Below are 20,379 nucleotides of genomic sequence, written 5' to 3' on the forward strand. Positions count from 1 at the left end.
CCATGGTTTTGCTTTTCTCAGTCTGTTACCCTGGTCAGCTGGATCCAAAACTATTAAATGGAAAATTCCAGAAATAAAGAATTCTTAAATCTTAAACTGTGCACCATTCTGAGTAGTGTGATGAAATTTTGCATTGTCCAGCTCCATCCTACCCTGGATATGAATGATCCACGAATTGGGCCTGTCAGTCATTTAGTAGCCATCTTGGTTATCAAAACAACTTTTCTGTATTTTGGTGCTTATCTTCAGGTGACTCTTATCTTACATAATAAGGGCCCAAAGAACAAGCATAGTGATGCTGGAAATTTGGATATGCTGAAAAGAAGCTGTAAAGTGCTTCCTTTAAGTGAAAAGATAAAAGTTCTCAACTTATTAAGGAAAGAAAAATAGTTCTACGCCAGGCTGTATGGTAAGAATAAATCTTCTGTCCTTTAAATTATGAAGAAGTAAAAAGAAATTTGTGCTAGTTTTGCTATCATACCTCAAACTGCACAAGTTACAGCCAGAGTGTGTGATGAGTGCTTAGTTAAGACTCAAAAGGCATTAAATTTGCACAATAAGGTATTTTGAAGTTGAAAAAGAAACTACATTCACACAATGTATATTATGTGTACATTGCTGTAGTTCTATTTTATTACTAGTTATTGTTGTTAATCTCTTGCTGTGCCTAATTTAGAAATTAAACTTTATGTTTTATTTACAGGAGAAAAACATAGTATATATAAAGCTCAGCACTATCCATGGATTCAGGCCTCCACTGGGGTCTTGGAATATATTCCCCATCCATATGTGGGGGGCTACTGTGTAAGGCTTTGTTTTCCATTGAAGTCTAAATACTCTAAGGATGAAAAAGCGAGTATGTCATTTAACCCTTATTATAATTTGGTTATACTATAAAATGATTTCATTTGGTTTCTTTTGGAGACCAGGTTTTTAAAAGCCAAGGAAAGGTGCTATCCAGAGGGAAAGTGATACAGAAGGATGCTAGGGTCTGCAGGAAAGCCATACCTACTTCACGATTTGTCCTGCCGTGCCATCTGGGCAAAATTTTGAAAACGCATTGTTACAAGGATGAATCTATTTAGTGGTACACAAATAAGAATTTTAGACCACAGAAACAGGAAATTCCTCCATGAAGGGAGGATTACTGCCTGGGCTGTGTTTCTTCATACTTGATCTTAGCCAAAAGGCCAAAAGCGATGTTTCTCCATAAATAAATAAATTGCCAGGAAAGTTTGGCCCCAAACTCCACTACTAAACAAGGTAATTAAAGTATTAAGAAACTATCTTTTTATTTTTTCCATTATGAAGCAATTCAAACTTCTGTGGTGAGGTTTAATTCTTACTGCTTTGATTTATATGTTTGTTTATAATGCTGTGTGCTTTTGGTTAGACTTGTGCTTTGTCTGTCTTCTCTAGGATTAAGGGATCTTTGTCTCCTTCGCTGACTGAAGTTAGGCGAGTATCTAGCAAGTGCCTGATGTGCAGTATAGGATAAAGGAACATTTCATGAACAACTTAAATGAATGACTGTTTTCATGGATACCTTTTTAAAAAAGCAATTGATATTAAAGATTTACTGAAAAGCAATTTGGCAACTTGCATTAAGCATCTTAAAATATGCTCAACTCTTGATCCAATAAGACCTAAAGGCAGAAGGAGAATTTATATACAAAACTATTCAAAGATGTTTATTGATAATGGAAAAATGCAATAACCTAGATATTGTTTACATCCATAAACTGAAGTGCACCCATTAAATAGGTTTTTAAACTCAACAAAGTAGATTAAGTAAGAAAATCAGGATATAAAACAGTACTTACACCACAGCACCAACCATTTTAAAAATATGTGTACAGGAAAAAACTAGTATTAAATCCCCTAAAATGTAAACAATACTTATTTCTAGGTTGCATATTACAATAGATTTGCATTGCTTCTACAAATAGAAAAAAAGAGATAATTTTTCAAAATGATTTTATGCTAGCACTTTCCCTAACACATTTTTCCTGTATCTTGTTTAATGTGTCTTAGAAAGGAATTTGTACCAAGAGAATAGTTTACAGTTCCTCTTAGCTAACATGTTAGTCCTGGATAGATGCAAGTTTTCAGAGATATTTAATTTCAGCTGGCATTTTTGCCTCTTGAGTGATTATTTTTCCCTTAGGAAATAAAGACTTTAAATTTAGAATTGTAGGACTGGAAAAGGTCAGTTTTCATTCCAATCCCAAAGAAAGGCAATGCCAAAGAATGCTCAAACTACCACACAATTTCACTCATCTCACACGCTAGTAAAGTAATGCTCAAAATTCTCTAAGCCAGGCTTCAGCAATATGTGAACCGTGAACTTCCTGATTTTAGAAAAGGCAGAGGAACCAGAGATCAAATTGCCAACATCCTCTGGATCATCGAAAAAGCAAGAGAGTTCCAGAAAAACATCTATTTCTGCTTTATTGACTATGCCAAAGCCTTTGACTGTGTGGATCACAATAAACTGTGGAAAATTCTGAAAGAGATGGGAATACCAGACCACCTGACCTGCCTCTTGAGAAATCTGTATGCAGGTCAGGAAGCAACAGTTAGAACTGGACATGGAACAACAGACTGGTTCCAAATAGGAAAAGGAGTTCGTCAAGGCTGTATATTGTCACCCTGTTTAACTTATATGCAGAGTACATCATGAGAAATGCTGGACTGGTAGAAACACAAGCTGGAATCAAGATTGCCAGGAGAAATATCAATAACCTCACATATGCAGATGACACCACCCTTATGGCAGAAGGTGAAGAGGAACTAAAAAGCATCTTGATAAAAGTGAAAGTGGAGAGTGAAAAAGTGGGCTTAAAGCTCAACATTCAGAAAACGAAGATCATGGCAGCTGGTTCCATCACTTCATGGGAAATAGATGGGGAAACAATGGAAACAGTGTCAGACTTTATTTTTCTGGGCTCCAAAATGACAGCAGATGGTGACTGCAGCCATGAAATTAAAAAACGCTTACTCCTTGGAAGAAAAGTTATGACCAACCTAGATAGCATATTCAAAAGCAGAGACATTATTTTGCCAACAAAGGTTTGTCTAGTCAAGGCTATGGTTTTTCCTGTGGTCATGTATGGATGTGAGAGTTGGACTGTGAAGAAGGCTGAGCGCCAAAGAATTGATGCTTTTGAAGTGTGGTGTTGGAGAAGACTCTTGAGAGTCCCTTGGACTGCAAGGAGATCCAACCAGTCCATTCTGAAGGAGATCAGCCCTGGGATTTCTTTGGAAGGAATGATGCTGAAGCTGAAACTCCAGTACTTTGGCCACCTCATGGGAAGAGTTGACTCACTGGAAAAGACTCTGATGCTAGGAGGGATTGGGGGCAAGAGGAGAAGGGGACGATAGAGGATGAGATGGCTGGATGGCATCACTGACTCGATGGACGTGAGTCTGGGTGAGCTCCGGGAGTTGGTGATGGACAGGGAGGCCTGGTGTGCTGGGATTCATGGGGTCGCAAAGAGTCGGACACGACTGAGCGACTGATCTGATCTGATCTGTGATGTCCCCGTTCTTTCTGTGTGTAGCTTACAACCTTTACTTTTAAAGGAGAACATCTGTGGTTTGTGGTCCTATACAGTTGTCCATTGGTATCCATGGAGGATTAGTTCCAGGACCCTCTTTGGATACCACACTCGGAGAAAGCTTGAGTCCCTTAACTAAAATGGAGTTTGTATTTGCCCTTAACCCATGCACATCCTTCCATATACTTTAAATCATCTCTAGAGTACTTAAAAAACTCAATACAATAAAATGCTATGTAAATAGTTGTAAATACAATGTAAATGCTATGGAAGTAGTTGCTGCTGTTATCAGTTGCTCAGTCGTTGGGACCCCATGGACTGCAGCATGCCAGGCTTCCCTGTCCTTCACCATCTCCCAGAGTTTACTCAAACTCATGTCCACTGAGTCCGTGATGTCATCCAACTATCTCATCCTCTGTCGTCCCTTTCTCCTCCTGCCTTCAATCTTTCCTAGCATCAGAGTCTTTTCTAAGGAGTCAGCTCTTGGCATCAGATGGTCAAAATATTGGAGCTTCAGCATCAGTCCTTCCAATGAATATTCAGGATTGATTGCCTTTAGAATATCAATGACTGTTTTGATCTTGCAGTCCAAGGGACTCTCAAGAGTCTTCTCCAACACCACAGTTCAAAAGCATCAATTCTTCGGCATTCAGTCTTCTTTATGGCCCAAGTCTCACATCCATATGTGACTGCTGGAAAAACCGTAGCTTTGACTATATGGACCTTTGTTGGCAAAGTAATGTCTCTACTTTTTAATATGCTGCCTAGGTTTTTCATTCCTTTCTTCCAAGGAAGTAGTTTCTGGTGTGAGGCAAATTGGTTTTGCTTTTCAAATTTTCTGGAATTTTTTTTCCAAATATTTTCTACTCTTCATTGGTTAAATCCGTGAATGTGGAACCCATGAATGTGAAGAGCTGACTGTACTTGTAGGATATTTCTGTAAGTTGTTCCACTTCGAGGTACAATTGACACTTAACACAAGGGTTGGGGTACTGACCTTCCACACAGCCAGAACTCCTCATGTAATTTATAGTTGACCCTCTAAATTTTTTGTTCCACTTTATCCTGTTCTGCACTGTGAGTTCAATCCACCACAGATTGTGTAGTGCTATATTATTTATTGAAAAATATCTATGTATAAGTGAATCTACACAGTTCAAACCCATGTTGTTAAAGAGTCAACTGTAATTGGTTAAAGAAAGAAATCAATGAGATTGCTGAGGGCTGCTGGTAAGAAAACTTGTATTCTTCTTTAACTGCTCTTTACTCACTAGCAAGGAAACAAATCATGCTTCAGTTTCCTCATTTGTAAAATGATGCCAATTTCACTATTAAATTTGTCTGATGTAAAGGTCAAACACTTATGTATACTATAATAAATGGTAAGAAAATGTTAATTATCAATTTGAATAATCTTGCTAAGCAATTCTAGATTTCATTAAAATAATTGGATTATCTACTAAATTCTGACTGTTCTAAAATGGCATCAAAAGTTCTAAGAATTTTAACAATATCAATTTAAGTTGGAATACCTTAAATTAAAAACTTACTTAAAAAAAAGAGAGAGAGAACTGATAACCCGTATTGCAAATGATTCTCTTAATGTGTTTCTAAGATTTTGACATAGAGGGCACCAAAAGAATTTTTTAACCTTATCTTTGGCTCTATGGCTCCCTCTACTTACTTGGTGGCCATTAATATTTACAATGTATGTCAAAGTGCTTTGAAAACATAAAATAATTCCAAGATGTTATATTATGTAACGATGACATTAACAGTGCTATGATTACAAATAAGTCCTTCAGTTCTGAAAAGAACATTTTAAATCTAGTGTGTAAGCTACCCACAGTAGAGAGACATCTTCAGGATAAAGACTGGGACCAGCATGGAGTATTATGACAATTACAATAGGTTCATTTTATTATTTACTTACAATTAAAAATAAAATCTTAGCCAAATAGACTTAATTTCTTAATTTAATTTTTTTTTTGGGGGGGGGGGGTTGTGCTTGCAGCTTGTGGGATCTTAGTTACCCAACCAGGTGAATTTATGCCCTTGGCAATGAAGGAGCAGAGTCCTAGCCACTGGACCGACAGGGAATTCCCTGGCTAAGCTTTTACAGAATAACGTTTAAATGACTAGAAAATTAACAGAATAATATTAAGAGCAGTAAAATATCTAAAAATAAACAATTGCTCAGCTACGTTATACTGAGAAGAGAATTTAAAAATCTCATGTTGAAGTGTTTTAATTTTTTATGTTTACTTTGCATATAGTAAGTAATCAATCTTTATTGAATAATTTTGTGTCTCCTAAGGAGAATATATGTTATCAGAATGGCCTAAATAGTGTACTGTAACTCTTATTAAACTCTTTTTTAAAACAAGGGTTAGGGGGATTATATGCCTGACAATTACCCAGGATATTTGACAACCCCCATCCCCTCTACCTCAGATCATGGACTCAGACACTCTGGGAGCAGCCATAGTGAACATGCATACCAAACAAGCACCCCCAGCTGGTTGTTATATCTTGAAATATTTGAGAACCATTACATAAATTGTAGTCAGCCTTAACAAAATCAAAGCAAAATAACAATTTAAATGTTATCACCTGCCCCAGTCGGTTTTGGTGATGGATAGGGAAGCCTGGCGTGCTGCAGTCCATGGGGGTTGCAAAGAGTTGGACACGACTGAGCGACTGAACTTAACTGACTTGCCCTAGAATAGTTTTGTCAATTTTGATAGAAATCAGGGAGAAAAAAAGAGAGAAACTTAGAAGAGAGACAAAAGTCAAAAGAAAAGCCAAAGAGATTAAATATAGAAATACACTCACCTATTTCAGGAGTTTTATGAAAAAAGGGTGAACTCCAGGGCTGCCAGTACTTTTTACCTGTTTCTTGACATCTCACTTGAAATACATACATAGCATTTGGCTGCAAGTAGAATTCTGACTGTTGCTCGTATGTAAAATTGGTATCAAATTCTTTAACCTAAAATAGATGAATAACCATAGTGAAGTACCATAAAGAAATAATGCAGTAGGCTTTTAAAACAAACAATTATTAGCGGAAACATATGGGGCACATATTATGTTCCAGACCCTTCTCAACCCTGGGAAAACAGAAATATAATACTTTGTATAAAAGATAGTCATAAATAATCAAATACATGTTACTTAACCTTAAAAGTCAAATACACATTGCTTAATGTTTGACAACTCTCTCAAGCTTTTAAATCTCAGAAATTCCAACATGTAATATACTCTTAATTTTGACCTGGCTGATTTTAATAGGATAGGAGGAGGGGAGACCTGATAGCTACTGTTTGAATTCAGTCCTTCTTCCTGCCCCCATCTGTCTGTCCCTGTCTCTCTGCAGTTGGGTATTTAGATCAATAATTCTTTCTAAACGGTGAAATAATTTCACTTGCTAATGATGACTTATAGAAAAAAATTACCTACAAACTAAGCTGTTAAATTGGTGCTTATTGCAGATCTATGCATTCTATAAGGATATATATGAAAACAAAACAAAACATTTAAGATTGTTGAACTGTGAAAATCCAATGGAAGGTAAGCAAAAAAAATAGCTGAGGGATTAATTTAAAAGTCATGATTCTGGGGCACTACAACCTGCCATAAAATATAATGAAAAAGGATCCCCAGACGAGCTGGTTCAGAAGGGAGAGAGAAACCAAGGTACTTACACAGCACATTAGTGTGCTGTAATAAGTGGATCTACTGAAAAAAAGTGAGGCACAATTGAAAGGTAAACATAAAAAAAATTCTAGAAAAGCATTTATTTATTAACAGCAACTGGAAGAAAGCAGTGACCATAAAAGAGAAAGTTAAAACTATCACGATTAAACACAAACACATACACACACACACACACACAAAACAGGGTATTCACATCATTTAGAGATTCTTCTGTTAAAACTCACTCTTAATATGTCTTAAAACTTGCAATACATTTAAATTGTAAAAATTATATAAAGGTCTGTTTTGGGACATGTTCCCTGAAAGATATCATTCAGAGTTTCCATAAGCCACATTTTTACCCATGGCTCCTGAAATTTTCTGCTGTTTTAAATTTGGGTGGAGGCTCCTGGATTCGCCTGAGATACAGGAGAGATTTTACTGGTGCCAAAAGTTTAGCTTCCATATGCACTATTCTCCCGTATGTCTCTTGCCATTATATTTGTAGATACGCCCTCTAAGAAGAGAAATACCCTAAAGTTACAGCTAGAATTCTGAAATAGAAAGAATTTTATGGAACTGTTACAAGTTGTTTCTACTAAGAAGCAAACCAGGTGACTCTTTAGGGCCTTGCAAGCTCAAGATGGTACTTCAAAATAATACTTTCAGAGGCTAAAACAGGCATTGAGAGAGAGTTGGACCTAATTGTGTTCCTATGGAGAGGGTATGATCTCAAGTGCCAGAAATATAACTTCATTTTTATAGCAGCTAATTTCTTTTTAGAGCCTCAGTTCTCAAGGTGGGAGGCCTGGGAACTTAATCTCCATCATTTTGGGGTACTGCTTTTCTTAGGGTTACACCTAAGTTTCTGGGAGCATCCTTGGGTGAAGGGAAGAATCTCACCCTATTCAGCGTTCTATAACCTAACTGCCTCTGACTCCCAGCCTGGAGCATGGCATAGGGTGAGGGGTCCTGATCATTAAACATCTGAGTCTAAACGTTTTTTTGTTCTTCCCCCTTACCCACCCATTTCCTCCTCTCTCTGCCCAGAAGCCTCTTTTTTCCCATATTTATTTATGTTCGGTTGTGCTGGGTCTTTGTTCCTGTGTGGGCTTTTCTGTCGTTGGGGTGAGTGGGTGCGACTGTCCAGCTGCAGTGTGCAGGTTTCTCATTGCAGTGGCTTCTCTTGCTGCAAAGCATGGGCTCTCGGGCATGTGGGCTTCAGTAGTTGCGGCATGTGGACTCAGTAGTTGCAGTTCCTGGGTTCTAGAGCACAGGATCAGTAGTTGTGGCACATGGGCTTAGTTGCTCTGAGGCATGTGGGATCTTCTTGGACCAGGGATTGAACCCAAGTCTCCTTCACTGGCAGGTGGATTCTTGACCACTGAGCCACCAGGAAAGCCCTTGGAGCCTTTAGCTAGTGTTTGGTATGAGAGAGAAAGGGGTTGGGGATTGGGAAATCTAGTTGTGACTAATTACACGTTCTTTTTTGTTTTGGTTTTTTGAACTTTTTATTTTGTGTTGGGGTATAACTGATTCAGAGTAGTTGTGATAGTTTCAGATGAGCAGCGAAGGGACTCAGGCATGCATATACATGTCTCCATTCTCCCCCAGATTCCCCTCCCATCCAGACTGCCACATAACATTGAGCAGGGTTCCACGTGCTATACAATAGGTACTTGTTGGCGGCAACTCACATGTTTTTACAAGTTTTCTGCCCTATAACAGCACTTACACTTTTGAAATGTGAAGGCCAAGGATTTGACCCTTTGCTATCTGCCCGTTGTTCTATTAGCCATTCCAAGAAAACAGTGGATGCTTGGTTTTGTGCAGCCTATGACTAAGAAGGGTTTTTACATTTTTTAAATGGTTGAAAGAAAGTCCAAAGAAGACTATTTCGATGATGCATAGAAATGATACAACATTCAGTGTGCATAAGTAAATTTTACTGGTATGCAACAATGTCCATTTATTTACACATTGTCTAGGCTGCTTTCATGCTATAAATACAGAGTTGAATATCTGAGAAAGAGATCTTATGGCCTGAAAAGACTAAATTGTTTACTATTTGGCCCTTGAATAAAAAGTTTGCCAATACCCTGATCTAGCTTCATCAGAGATTTGCTGCTTCTGCTGCTAAGTTGCTTCAGTCGTGTTCGACTCTGTGCGACCCCATAGACGGCAGCCCACCAGGCTCCCCCGTCCCTGGGATTCTCCAGGCAAGAACATTGGAGTGGGTTGCCATTTCCTTCTCCAATGCATGAAAGTGAAAAGTGAAAGTGAAGTCGCTTAGTCGTGTCTGACTCCTAGTGACCCCATGGACTGCAGCCCATCAGGCTCCTCCGTCCACGGGATTTTCCAGGCAAGAGTACTGGAGTGGGGTGCCATTGCCTTCTCCGATCAGAGACTTGAGTCACCAGTAAGTCATTTACTTAAACTTATAGTCAAGACTTCCCTACTTTACTGTCACTGCCCTTGGAACCATTAAAAGCAAATAATCATACTAATAGTTGATGTGTCCAAATATTATCCGTGTGAAGCAGACATTATAAATATCAATGTAAAAACAAAAATGATTATGGAATAGCCCTGTCTTCCAGGGGCTCACAGTTAAAAGATGAGGAAATACACATGTAAACTGAGCAAATGCTCCTGAGATAGGGCGCATAGGAGTGTGCAAGGATTGCCATTGAGAATTGTGAGCTCAAATTTTTATGCAAATTTAAGGTGTCAGGAAGACAGCTGATGAAGATAACCAAAGCAGATATTCTCCCCATGGCATCAGCCTTGCAGGTTCACCTGAAGGACTGGCTAATACCTTGTAATATGTATGCAGCTTAGCTAAAAACAGCTGAAAACGCCCTCAATGCACTGATTTTGATTTTCAAGTGGGCATCCTTGGCTCAACCACACCTGCTATGTGGCTCTTCTGGAGGTTAAGATGAAGAATAGCAGTAACAATCAGCATTAACTATATTCCAGGTTGTGGGCTAGCTTCTCTCATCATTTGATCATTCCCACAACCACATGAAGAAAAGTATGGCAATCCACTCCAATATTCTTTCAGGAGAATCCCCCCATGGACAAAGGAGACTGGTGGGCTTTAGTCCCTAGGGTTGCAAAGAGCTGGATATGACTAAAGCGACTCAGCATGCATGCTTGCATAGCATGCACAACCATATGAGGTGGGTGTTTATCTTATTTTTCTTTTAAGTATGGCAGTAATGAGACTCAGAAAAGCTAAGGAACTTGCCCAAGGTTGTACATTTAGAAAATGTCATAGCCAGGCTTTGAACTCTAGAGCCTGTGCACTTAGCCACAAGGCTTTCTGTGTAACTGCCCACCACTTTGAAGTAAAGAACTTCCTTCCAACAATTATCTGATGCAGGCAGAGCTGAGGTGGAAGGGCAAATCCGTAGTCCTTTGTATCTGCCTATTCTTCATGACTCTCATTTCCCGTCTCCTTACAAGGAGGTAACAATAACATTTTATGCATGATCCAGATGAAATTGATGGGTAACACATGTGGAAAACAAAGCTTCATTCTGGCTTTTACCAACTGGACTTGGGTCATCTCTGTGAGTAGTTACATTTGGAGGAATTATGGTAAAAGGGATAGGATACAGATTTTAGATTGAAACCGGTTCCTTCATTTTCCAAAAATTTTTTGTGCCCAAAGTAATATAGGGTCTATGAGAGGTACTTAGTTACTGTACTAACACTGTAAGCTTGGAGAACCTGGCTGAAGCTCTTTCAAGCCCTATGTCTTCATTTCTGTGATGGAGCTGAGACTACCTATCACTAAAGATTGTGATAGAGATTAAATGAGGTAACAAATATTCTTTCAGCTCCTTCATTTGCCTGCTTCTGATAAAAAGAACATTTTGAGGAGTTCAAATTTACCTCTAAGTTACCAAGTTTCACAGTGGCACATGTAGCACCACCAGGGGGAGCAGAGAACAAGAGTTTCAACCAAAAAATGGTTTCTGAAAATCTATTAGGAGATACTGATACTATAGCACCTTTCTATTTCCTAAGCATTCTTATAGCTTATTACTTCCTCCTACTTGTGCCAAATAAGGGAATTTCATATTCTTAATATCATCCTATGACCATGACACTACCCATGTGTGTGTACTAAGTCACTTCAGTCATGTCCTACTCTTTGTGACCCTATGGACTGGACTGTAGCCCACCAGGCTCCTCTGTCCATGGGGATTCTCAGGCAAGAATACTGAAGTGGGTTGCCATGCCCTCCTCCAGGGGATCTTCCCAACCCAGGGATCGAACCCAGGTGTCTTTTTAGAGTAAAGCCTCACTCACTCAAAGTCTAAGATGAGAATTTCATTTGGGCTGTTTTCTAATTTACCTAAATTCCACATAAGCAAAAGATTGGCTGTGAATTTTTTTATTTTGCTCATCCCAGGCTTTACGCTTGGAGTTACTGTGAACACAAATGCCATAATTATTTAGTCAAGGAGTCCAGCAGGATCTTTATTTGGGTATTTATCAAGTGATGCAGAACATGGACTTGCATCTAAGTGTAATCTAAACAACTAAAATGTCACATTTCTCATTTAAATGAACAAGGGTAAATAAGCAAGTTGGCATTGGGGATTTAAAGAGTAGTTGTTACAGTATGTGGTAAAGTTAGTATTTTGCCCTCATTTTTTTGACACTGCCTGAACATACTGCTTTCTATAGCAAAGAAAAATTCATTCACGTTCAGAATGATGAAGGCTTTGGAGTCATGCTAGTCATCAGAGAATAAATGTGTACCATTTCACTTAACTCCCTGAAAACGGACAAATTAATACATGACACATAACTCATAATTAAGCAAAGCCATAAACTCCATTCCCTAATTATTTTGACTAAACTAGCAGCTACAGTCCATGGGGTTGCAAAGAGTCTGACACGACTGAGCATGTGCGTGTGCACACACACACACACACACACACACACACACACACACAAATGGCAGTTTATTGTACTTGGAAGTAATAAAATGGCATTTCTTTTCAAATACACCAAAATTGGTACTTTTTCCTCAGATAGTTCTTTTTCCCCTATAGTTCAAAATAGTGAGCTTTTATTACAGTGTTCACAGGTGCTGCCATGTGATATGATTTCTATTAATGAACCTTGCACCTGTGCCTCTCCTAAGATACTAACTTGCTAAATTACTGCTGGTGTTTAAGGATGGTTGATTTGCCTAGACATTCACTTTTTTTTTACCTTATGCTCATTTAAAACTAATATAGTAATAAATCTTACATTTTGAATTGTGCATTTCTTCGTTTAAAAAGAGATACCCATAAATCTGAAGCTCTTTTTGAACAAATTTTATTTTCCTGAATGCCTGGTAAATTTCAGGATAGAATACTTACGTTTATATTCATAATTACTGATATAAATTTCAACCTGAGACACTGAATTATAAGGAGCTAACTAGATGAATCCCTCCTAGTTGGACATTTGTCTATTTACTGGTTTACAAAAGGCAAGGGACCTTTTCAGGAAATTCACCTCTTTATTTGGAAGCATCATTATTACAACTAGAGTAGTTTGAATATCACACAAACAGTCAGATAAAAACATGTAAAATAGATCATTATACATCCACTGTGGTCATTGACTTGGCTGGCTTTTCTTTTACTCATTTACATGTAAAAGGAAAGTAAATTTAGCTTACGTTCCAAGTTTGGTTTGTTGTATCTTTGTATCTCATTTCACAGGAAACTTTTTCAATTGATGTTTGACTATCCCAGTGGATTACAGTCTTGGACACTGTAGTATTTATATCCTCAGCCCTGGAAATAATGGATGCAGAAGGTATCACTAGAAAAAAACATAAACAGAAATCCAGTAACTTAAAACTGCCTAGGAAGAAATTGGTATTTTTTCATCAATATTTAGACCTGTTAAAACTCAAAGTGCTAAACAAAAAAACTCACAATCTAATTAATGATTAATGAAATTTTTCTTGTTTTCTAATTTATTATGTAGGAGAAAACTGCTGTTATTAATTAAAATTCCATTCCACCCATTCTCCATTTCTTTTATTTATTTATTTTTAAAATTTTATTTTATTTTTAAACTTTACATAATTGTATTAGTTTTGCCAAATATCAAAATGAATCCGCCACAGGTATACACGTGCCCCATCCTGAACCCTCCTCCCTCCTCCCTTCCCACACCATCCCTCTGGGTCGTCCCAGTGCACCAGCCCCAAGCATCCAGCATCGTGCATCGAACCTGGACTGGCATCTCGTTTCATACATGATATTTTACATGTTTCAATGCCATTCTCCCAAATCTTCCCACCCTCTCCCTCTCCCGCAGAGTCCATAAGACTGTTAACAGTCTTGTCTTTTCCCACCTCATGCTGCCTTATATTCCTAACTCATGAAATCTGAAGCCTGGCCTATTAACAAATGAGTATAAAAAAGAGGTAAAGAAGATATCTCTTCTTTCCTGTGTATGTTTAGGGAGAAATTATGTTTTGCATCCACAATTTAGTTCAGAGTATATGATTTGGCAAAATGTTGAGTTGAGATCTTTCACAATCATATTATTATTCTCCTGTGTCATAGGGAAACTTGTACAAATATTTGCTTACTTGTTTTGTTAGCTATTAAAGTAAATCTGTACTTGAAAGTATAACTTGAACAAAGTGTCTCACAAGACTCTATGCTATGCTATGCTAAGTCACTTCAGTCGTGTCCGACTCTGTGTGACCCCATAAACTCTAAGACTTTATAAATTATTACTGTGTTGTGTGATTATGATTTTCAAAGCAAAAGAAAGTGAAGTTGCTCAGTCATGTCCAACTCTTTGCGACCTATGGACTGCAGCCTGCCAGACTCCTCTGTCCATGGGTTTTCCAGGCAAGAATACTGGAGTGGGTTACCATTTCCTTCTCCAGAGGATCTTCCTGACCCAGGGATCAAACACTGCATTGCAGGCAGACTCTTTACCATCTGAGCCACCAGGGAAGATCAAAAGGAAACTAAAAATTTCCTTTGATTTTCAAAAGGAAACAGAAATTCTAATTGTTAATCTTACTATTTTTCGTACTAGGCGTCATGGAATACCTGGAATCTCTATATTTCTAATCTGCAAATTATTATATATTTGTCCTGTCTGAATAGAATACAATCATTGGCATTTCTCATTTCTCCTATATGCATAATAGAACAATGAAAACCTATGACTTTGTTAGATGTATTTATTTCGGGATTGGCTAAAAATTTCATTCAGGGTTTTCTGTATGATGGTATGAACTCTTGGGCCAATCCAATATTGATTTAACAAATCGGTGTGCTTTTTGGGGCCATTATTACAACTTAATATTCTCTATGAGTTCATTTCCTTTTATTCTAACTTATAAAGTATTCTTCAGGAAAATAATTTTTTTATTTTCAATGAATAATATTCCATAAAGTTATGTGCACAGATACATTATTTATAGAAAAACAGAAAAATTAAAGTTTTGCTTTCTAGTAACACAGACCTAAAATAAAATCCTTGGGCTTAACCTAGCATGGTGATTTGGTCACTCAGTCGTGTCTGACTCTTTGTGACCCCATGGACTGTAGCCTGCCAGGCTTCTCTATCCATGGAATTCTCCAGGCAAGAACACTGGAGTTGGTTGTCATTTCCTTCTCCATAACCTAGCATAGTATATAAGTAGTAGTAGTAGAATTAATCTAATTAAAGAGCTTACGGTACTAAATTTTTATAATCTGAATTCCATAGTTGATTCCCTTTTTCTATTTTAAGCTCCTTGTAATAAGAATCAGAATTCGGAGATTTCTAGAGTCAGGGAAGTGGATCTCTAGGGCTCTGAAACCATTTGCGAATACTTAAGCCCCCCTCAAGGGTATAAATTACACCCCATCTCTGAGTATAGCCTGCTACAAATATAACAATACAAGCATTGTGAGATCCTTTTCCAGAAAGAAATATTCTGGGGAGGAAGAAAAACGTTTCTTAGTCCTGTGAGAAATGCAGATAGAACAGTAAGTGTGGTTAAGATAGAGGCTTAGCACAGAGCAGATCAATACAATAGAGATCTAAGGCTTCAGGTTTGCATGAGCTTATATTTTTCAAGTAATTATATAACACATACTTGACCATTAGTTTGTTATACAAGACTCAAAATGTTGAATTTTTTTCTCTCATTGCTTACATTTCAAACATTTCCATTGGATCTTACTTTTTTTTTTTTTAAAATGTCAGTTCCATCATAAATGCCATATCTTTAGTTTCCACTTAAATTGAAATAAAGAACTGTATTATAGTTGTCTGGTATCTTTCTAACAATATGTATTTACTTATAATTATTCACTGGCTAGAACTAATGTTCCAAATGGCAGCCAGAAGGCACTGCATTTTCTGTATTGAAACTCATTTCTCTATAAGAGAAGTTTAAGCATTCCTTTCACATGTCATTTTGGCAGTGTTTCTACACTGTTAATTCAGTCCTGCCTTTCAGCATACCTCCCTAATTTAATTAAAGCCCAATCCCATAGCTGTTGTGTGGAAATTACTCCCAGGAGAGTCCTCTGATTCAGTTTCGTAGAACAGTTAATTTATCTCGTTTGCAGTGTCTCATTCTTAAAGTGCCATAAATCAATATAGCACATCCAGTAAGAATCTAGGGGCTTTGATGGGAGGGGCCTCCTACATTGTTAACCTGTGTTTTTCAATCTGAGTTTCTTAGAATCCATTTTGGGAGACTGAGAAAGGAGGAGGAGGGGGTGGAGGTGCAGAAACTCCAAACAAGAGGCTCCCCGGTTTAGTGTGAAAAGATTTGAAGGTGACAGTCAGAAGAGATTTTGGAAGGCGGGGGTGATGGTTAACTACAGCAAGTGAGCAAGTCTGAGATGAAATCTGGCTCTCCTCCTTACTAGCTATGTGCTTTGAGGAAATTATTTTACCTCTTTCTTTGTCTAAAAAATGGGCATAATGGGTATCATATATGATTATTTCCAGAATTAAGTGTAATGGGCATGTTAATTGCCTGGAACACCATAGGTGTTTTGTTTTTTTTTTTTATTTAACTTTACAATATTGTATTGGTTTTGCCATATATCAAAATGAATCTGCCACAGGTATACATGTGTTCCCCATCCTGAACCCTCCTCCCTCGTCCCTCCCCATACCATCCCTCTGGGTCGTCCCAGTGCACCAGCCCCAAGCATTCAGTATCGTACATCGAACCTGGACTGGTGACTCATTTCATATATGATATTATACATATTTCAATGCCATTCTCCCAAATCATCCCACTCTCTCCCTCTCCCACAGAGTCCAAAAGACTGTTCTATACATCAGTGTCTCTTTTGCTGTCTTGTATACAGGGTTATTGTTACCATCTTTCTAAATTCCATATATATGCGTTAGTAGACTGTATTGGTGTTTTTCTTTCTGGCTTACTTCACTCTGTATAATAGGCTCCAGTTTCATCCACCTCATTAGAACTGATTCAAATGTATTCTTTTTAATGGCTGAGTAATACTCCATTGTGTATATGTACCACAGCTTTCTTACCCATTCATCTGCTGATGGACATCTAGGTTGCTTCCATGTCCTGGCTATTATAAACAGTGCTGCGATGAACATTGGGGTACATGTGTCTCTTTCCCTTCTGGTTTCCTCAGTGTGTATGCCCAGCAGTGGGATTGCTGGATCATAAGGCAGTTCTATTTCCAGTTTTTTAAGGAATCTCCACACTGTTCTCCATAGTGGCTGTACTAGTTTGCATTCCCACCAACAGTGTAAGAGGGTTCCCTTTTCTCCACACCCTCTCCAGCATTTATTGCTTATAGACTTTTGAATCTCAGCCATTCTGACTGGCGTGAAATGGTACCTCATAGTGGTTTTGATTTGCATTTCTCTGATAATGAGTGATGTTGAGCATCTTTTCATGTGTTTGTTAGCCATCTGTATGTCTTCTTTGGAGAAATGTCTATTTAGTTCTTTGGCCCATTTTTTGATTGGGTCATTTATTTTTCTGGAATTGAGCTGTAGGAGTTGCTTGTATATTTTTGAGATTAGTTGTTTGTCAGTTGCTTCATTTGCTATTATTTTCTCCCATTCTGAAGGCTGTCTTTTCACCTTGCTTATAGTTTCCTTTGATGTGCAGAAGCTTTTAAGGTTAATTAGGTCCCATTTGTTTATTTTTGCTTTTATTTCCAATATTCTGGGAGGTGGGTCATAGAGGATCCTGCTGTGATATATGTTGGAGAGTGTTTTGCCTATGTTCTCCTCTAGGAGTTTTATAGTTTCTGGTCTTACATTTAGATCTTTAATCCATTTTGAGTTTATTTTTGTGTATGGTGTTAGAAAGTGCTCTAGTTTCATTCTTTTACAAGTGGTTGACCAGTTTTCCCAGCACCACTTGTTAAAGAGATTGTCTTCAATCCATTGTATATTCTTGCCTCCTTTGTCAAAGATAAGGTGTCCATATGTGTGTGGATTTATCTCTGGGCTTTCTATTTTGTTCCATTGATCTATATTTCTGTCTTTGTGCCAGTACTATACTGTCTTGATGACTGTGGCTTTGTAGTAGAGCCTGAAGTCAGGAAGGTTGATTCCTCCAGTTCCATTCTTCTTTCTCAAGATAGCTTTGGCTATTCGAGGACCATAGGTGTTTAGTAAATGGATACACTAAGATTGTAATAACAATGATAATAATAGCAGTAATACTACTAATATTAATCTAGTTCCTAATAATGAATACTGCCAAAATGATACTTAACATGATAACTTTTAACCATTATTAATCCATTGAGAGGAACCTGTTTTTAGGGCTTCCCAGGTAGCTCAGCTGGTAAAGAATCCGCTTGCAATGCAGGAGATGCAAGAGATATGGGTTTGATTCCTGGGATGCAAGGATACCCTGGAGGAGGGCATGGCACTCCAGTATTCTGGCCTGGAGAATCCCATGGATGGAGGAGCCTGGCAGGCTACGGTCCCTAGGGTCACAAAGAGTTGGACACAACTGAAGCAACTGAGCCCGCACATACTATGACTGTATACTACCTCAAAATGTAAACTTACAAAAGTGTGTAGATCACGATCCAGAGAACTATAACTCCAAGAATATACAATACAGTGGAGTTACTATTCAGCTCCATAGTTGGCAGTGTTTGTTTTCAAAGCCAATATTCATAGCCTAAGCACAGCTTTTCAGACCAATCCTATTGTGATAGTTGAGACATTGAGATATTAGTTCCAACAGAAGACTCCAGTAGTCCCCCAAGGATACTCATGCTGTATCCTGAGAGGTGTCACATCCCCTAAATCGTTAATCAGCAGGAAAGTTGTCACACACATTGCAATGTGCTTTTATTTTATTTTATTTTATTTATTTATTTTTTTTAAGAGACGGGGTCTCGCTATGTTGCCCAGGCTGGAGTACAGTGGCTATTCACAGGCGCGATCCCACTACTGATCAGCACGGGAGTTTTGACCTGCTCCGTTTCCGACCTGGGCCGGTTCACCCCTCCTTAGGCAACCTGGTGGTCCCCCGCTCCCGGGAGGTCACCATATTGATGCCGAACTTAGTGCGGACACCCGATCGGCATAGCGAACTGCAGCCGAGAACTCCTGAGCTCAAGCGATCCTCCAGCCTCAGCCTCCCGAGTAGCTGGGACTACAGGCGCGCGCCACCGCGCCCGGCTGCAATGTGCTTTTAAACAAAGACAGGTTAGGAGTTGAGGATCCTGGAACTAGAGGCTTCCTAGCTCTGCAGCCTCAACTTGCCTCATGCCACCTCAGCTTGGTTTCCTCACGTATAAATTACATTATCTTCTACAAAATAGAGTTGTTGTAAGGATTAAACAATTGGAGAAGGAGATGGCAACCCACTCCAGCATTCTTGCCTGGAGAATCTCAGGGACGGCAGAGCCTGATGGGCTGCCATCTATGGTGTCGCACAGAGTCGGACATGACTGAAGCGACTTGGCGGCAGCAGCAGCAGCAAGGATTAAACAAGATAATGTATATAAAAGCAGTTAGTGCTGAAGAAGTGGGCCATGTGTTTGCTACTGAAATTGTCTTTAATAATAAAAACAGGGGTAATTGGCACTAGAATCTGAAACGAGAAGGGGATTCACACTTGGTGCTCTTTGGCTGAACTCTGGCTTTAGGATTAGAATGTAAATGTAAAAGGCTAAAGGGCAGTTACTTTTTGGAATTTATCTTAAGGAGAAAAACAACTACTATGTAAAAATTCAGCCTAAAGGTTGTCCATGGCAGTATAGTTTATGATGGTGAAAAACTGAGAACAGTAATAAGGGATAATTAAAGATTTTAATTAAAAACAAGCTTGTAGATTGAATTAATAGAAATATTTATTCTATATTGTAATTTTTTAAAAAGGCAAGTTCTAAAATACCTTTCGCAAAAAATATTAACATTTTAATCTGGCTGGTATACACAGAGATGTCTACATAATTCTCCACAGTTTTCTATGTTTTTTTGTAGAACTTTTCAAACAAAAACATAACTTTAAAAATAGTGTATATAGCAGTATACTGTAATTCTCACAACATAAGACTCATCACACTTTATTATAATCCTTATTCATTTCCATCATCCCCAGTAGATTGCAAGCAAGTACCTTCCTTGTCTTTTTCTCCCCAGCCCTTAGAACTATGCTTGAACATAAGAAATTCTCAATAAATATTCTGAAAGACATACCCATGTAGAAATAAGACTGGAAGGATATATAAAACAAAGGCAGCCTCACTTATCTTTGACTTGTCTCAGGCAGCGGGTTATGGGTAATGCTTATTTTCTTTATCATGATTTTTGGGGACCTTTAGGGGAACTCCTTTCAGATCTCAACTTCATTTGATTAGGTCAGCGCAAATTAGTTGTTTATTTGTAAAGACATTACAGAATTTTTTATTCTTTACCTATATCGTCCAGATGAATTTGTAGTTGTTTCGACTTCTCCATGCCCAGAACATTTGAAGCTTGGACCCAAACCAAATACTTCTTGCCCTTTTGCAATGAATCAGTGGAGATGTTAATGTAACTTGAAGTGAGATATTCTTGCTCTTCTTCTGTCTCTAAACTTAAAAAAAAGAAAGATTATGATCAC

At 38.2% G+C, this 20,379-nt stretch overlaps 1 protein-coding gene across 1 annotated transcript in view; it reads right to left on the reverse strand.

The window, feature by feature from the left end:
• Window positions 1-20,379, reverse strand: part of IL23R (interleukin 23 receptor) — a 75,991-nt gene that overhangs the window by 22,218 nt on the left and 33,394 nt on the right. Inside the window, exons 5-7 of the mRNA XM_027536949.1 lie at window positions 20,192-20,352; window positions 12,955-13,100; window positions 6,396-6,552 (exon numbers count right to left, since the gene is read on the reverse strand). Of these exons, the coding sequence (XP_027392750.1) occupies window positions 6,396-6,552; window positions 12,955-13,100; window positions 20,192-20,352 (464 nt within the window). The remainder of the gene's footprint in view (window positions 1-6,395; window positions 6,553-12,954; window positions 13,101-20,191; window positions 20,353-20,379) is intronic.

Source organism: Bos indicus x Bos taurus, chromosome 3 (genome assembly GCF_003369695.1).
Source record: "Bos indicus x Bos taurus breed Angus x Brahman F1 hybrid chromosome 3, Bos_hybrid_MaternalHap_v2.0, whole genome shotgun sequence".
Classification (NCBI taxonomy): domain Eukaryota; kingdom Metazoa; phylum Chordata; class Mammalia; order Artiodactyla; family Bovidae; genus Bos; species Bos indicus x Bos taurus.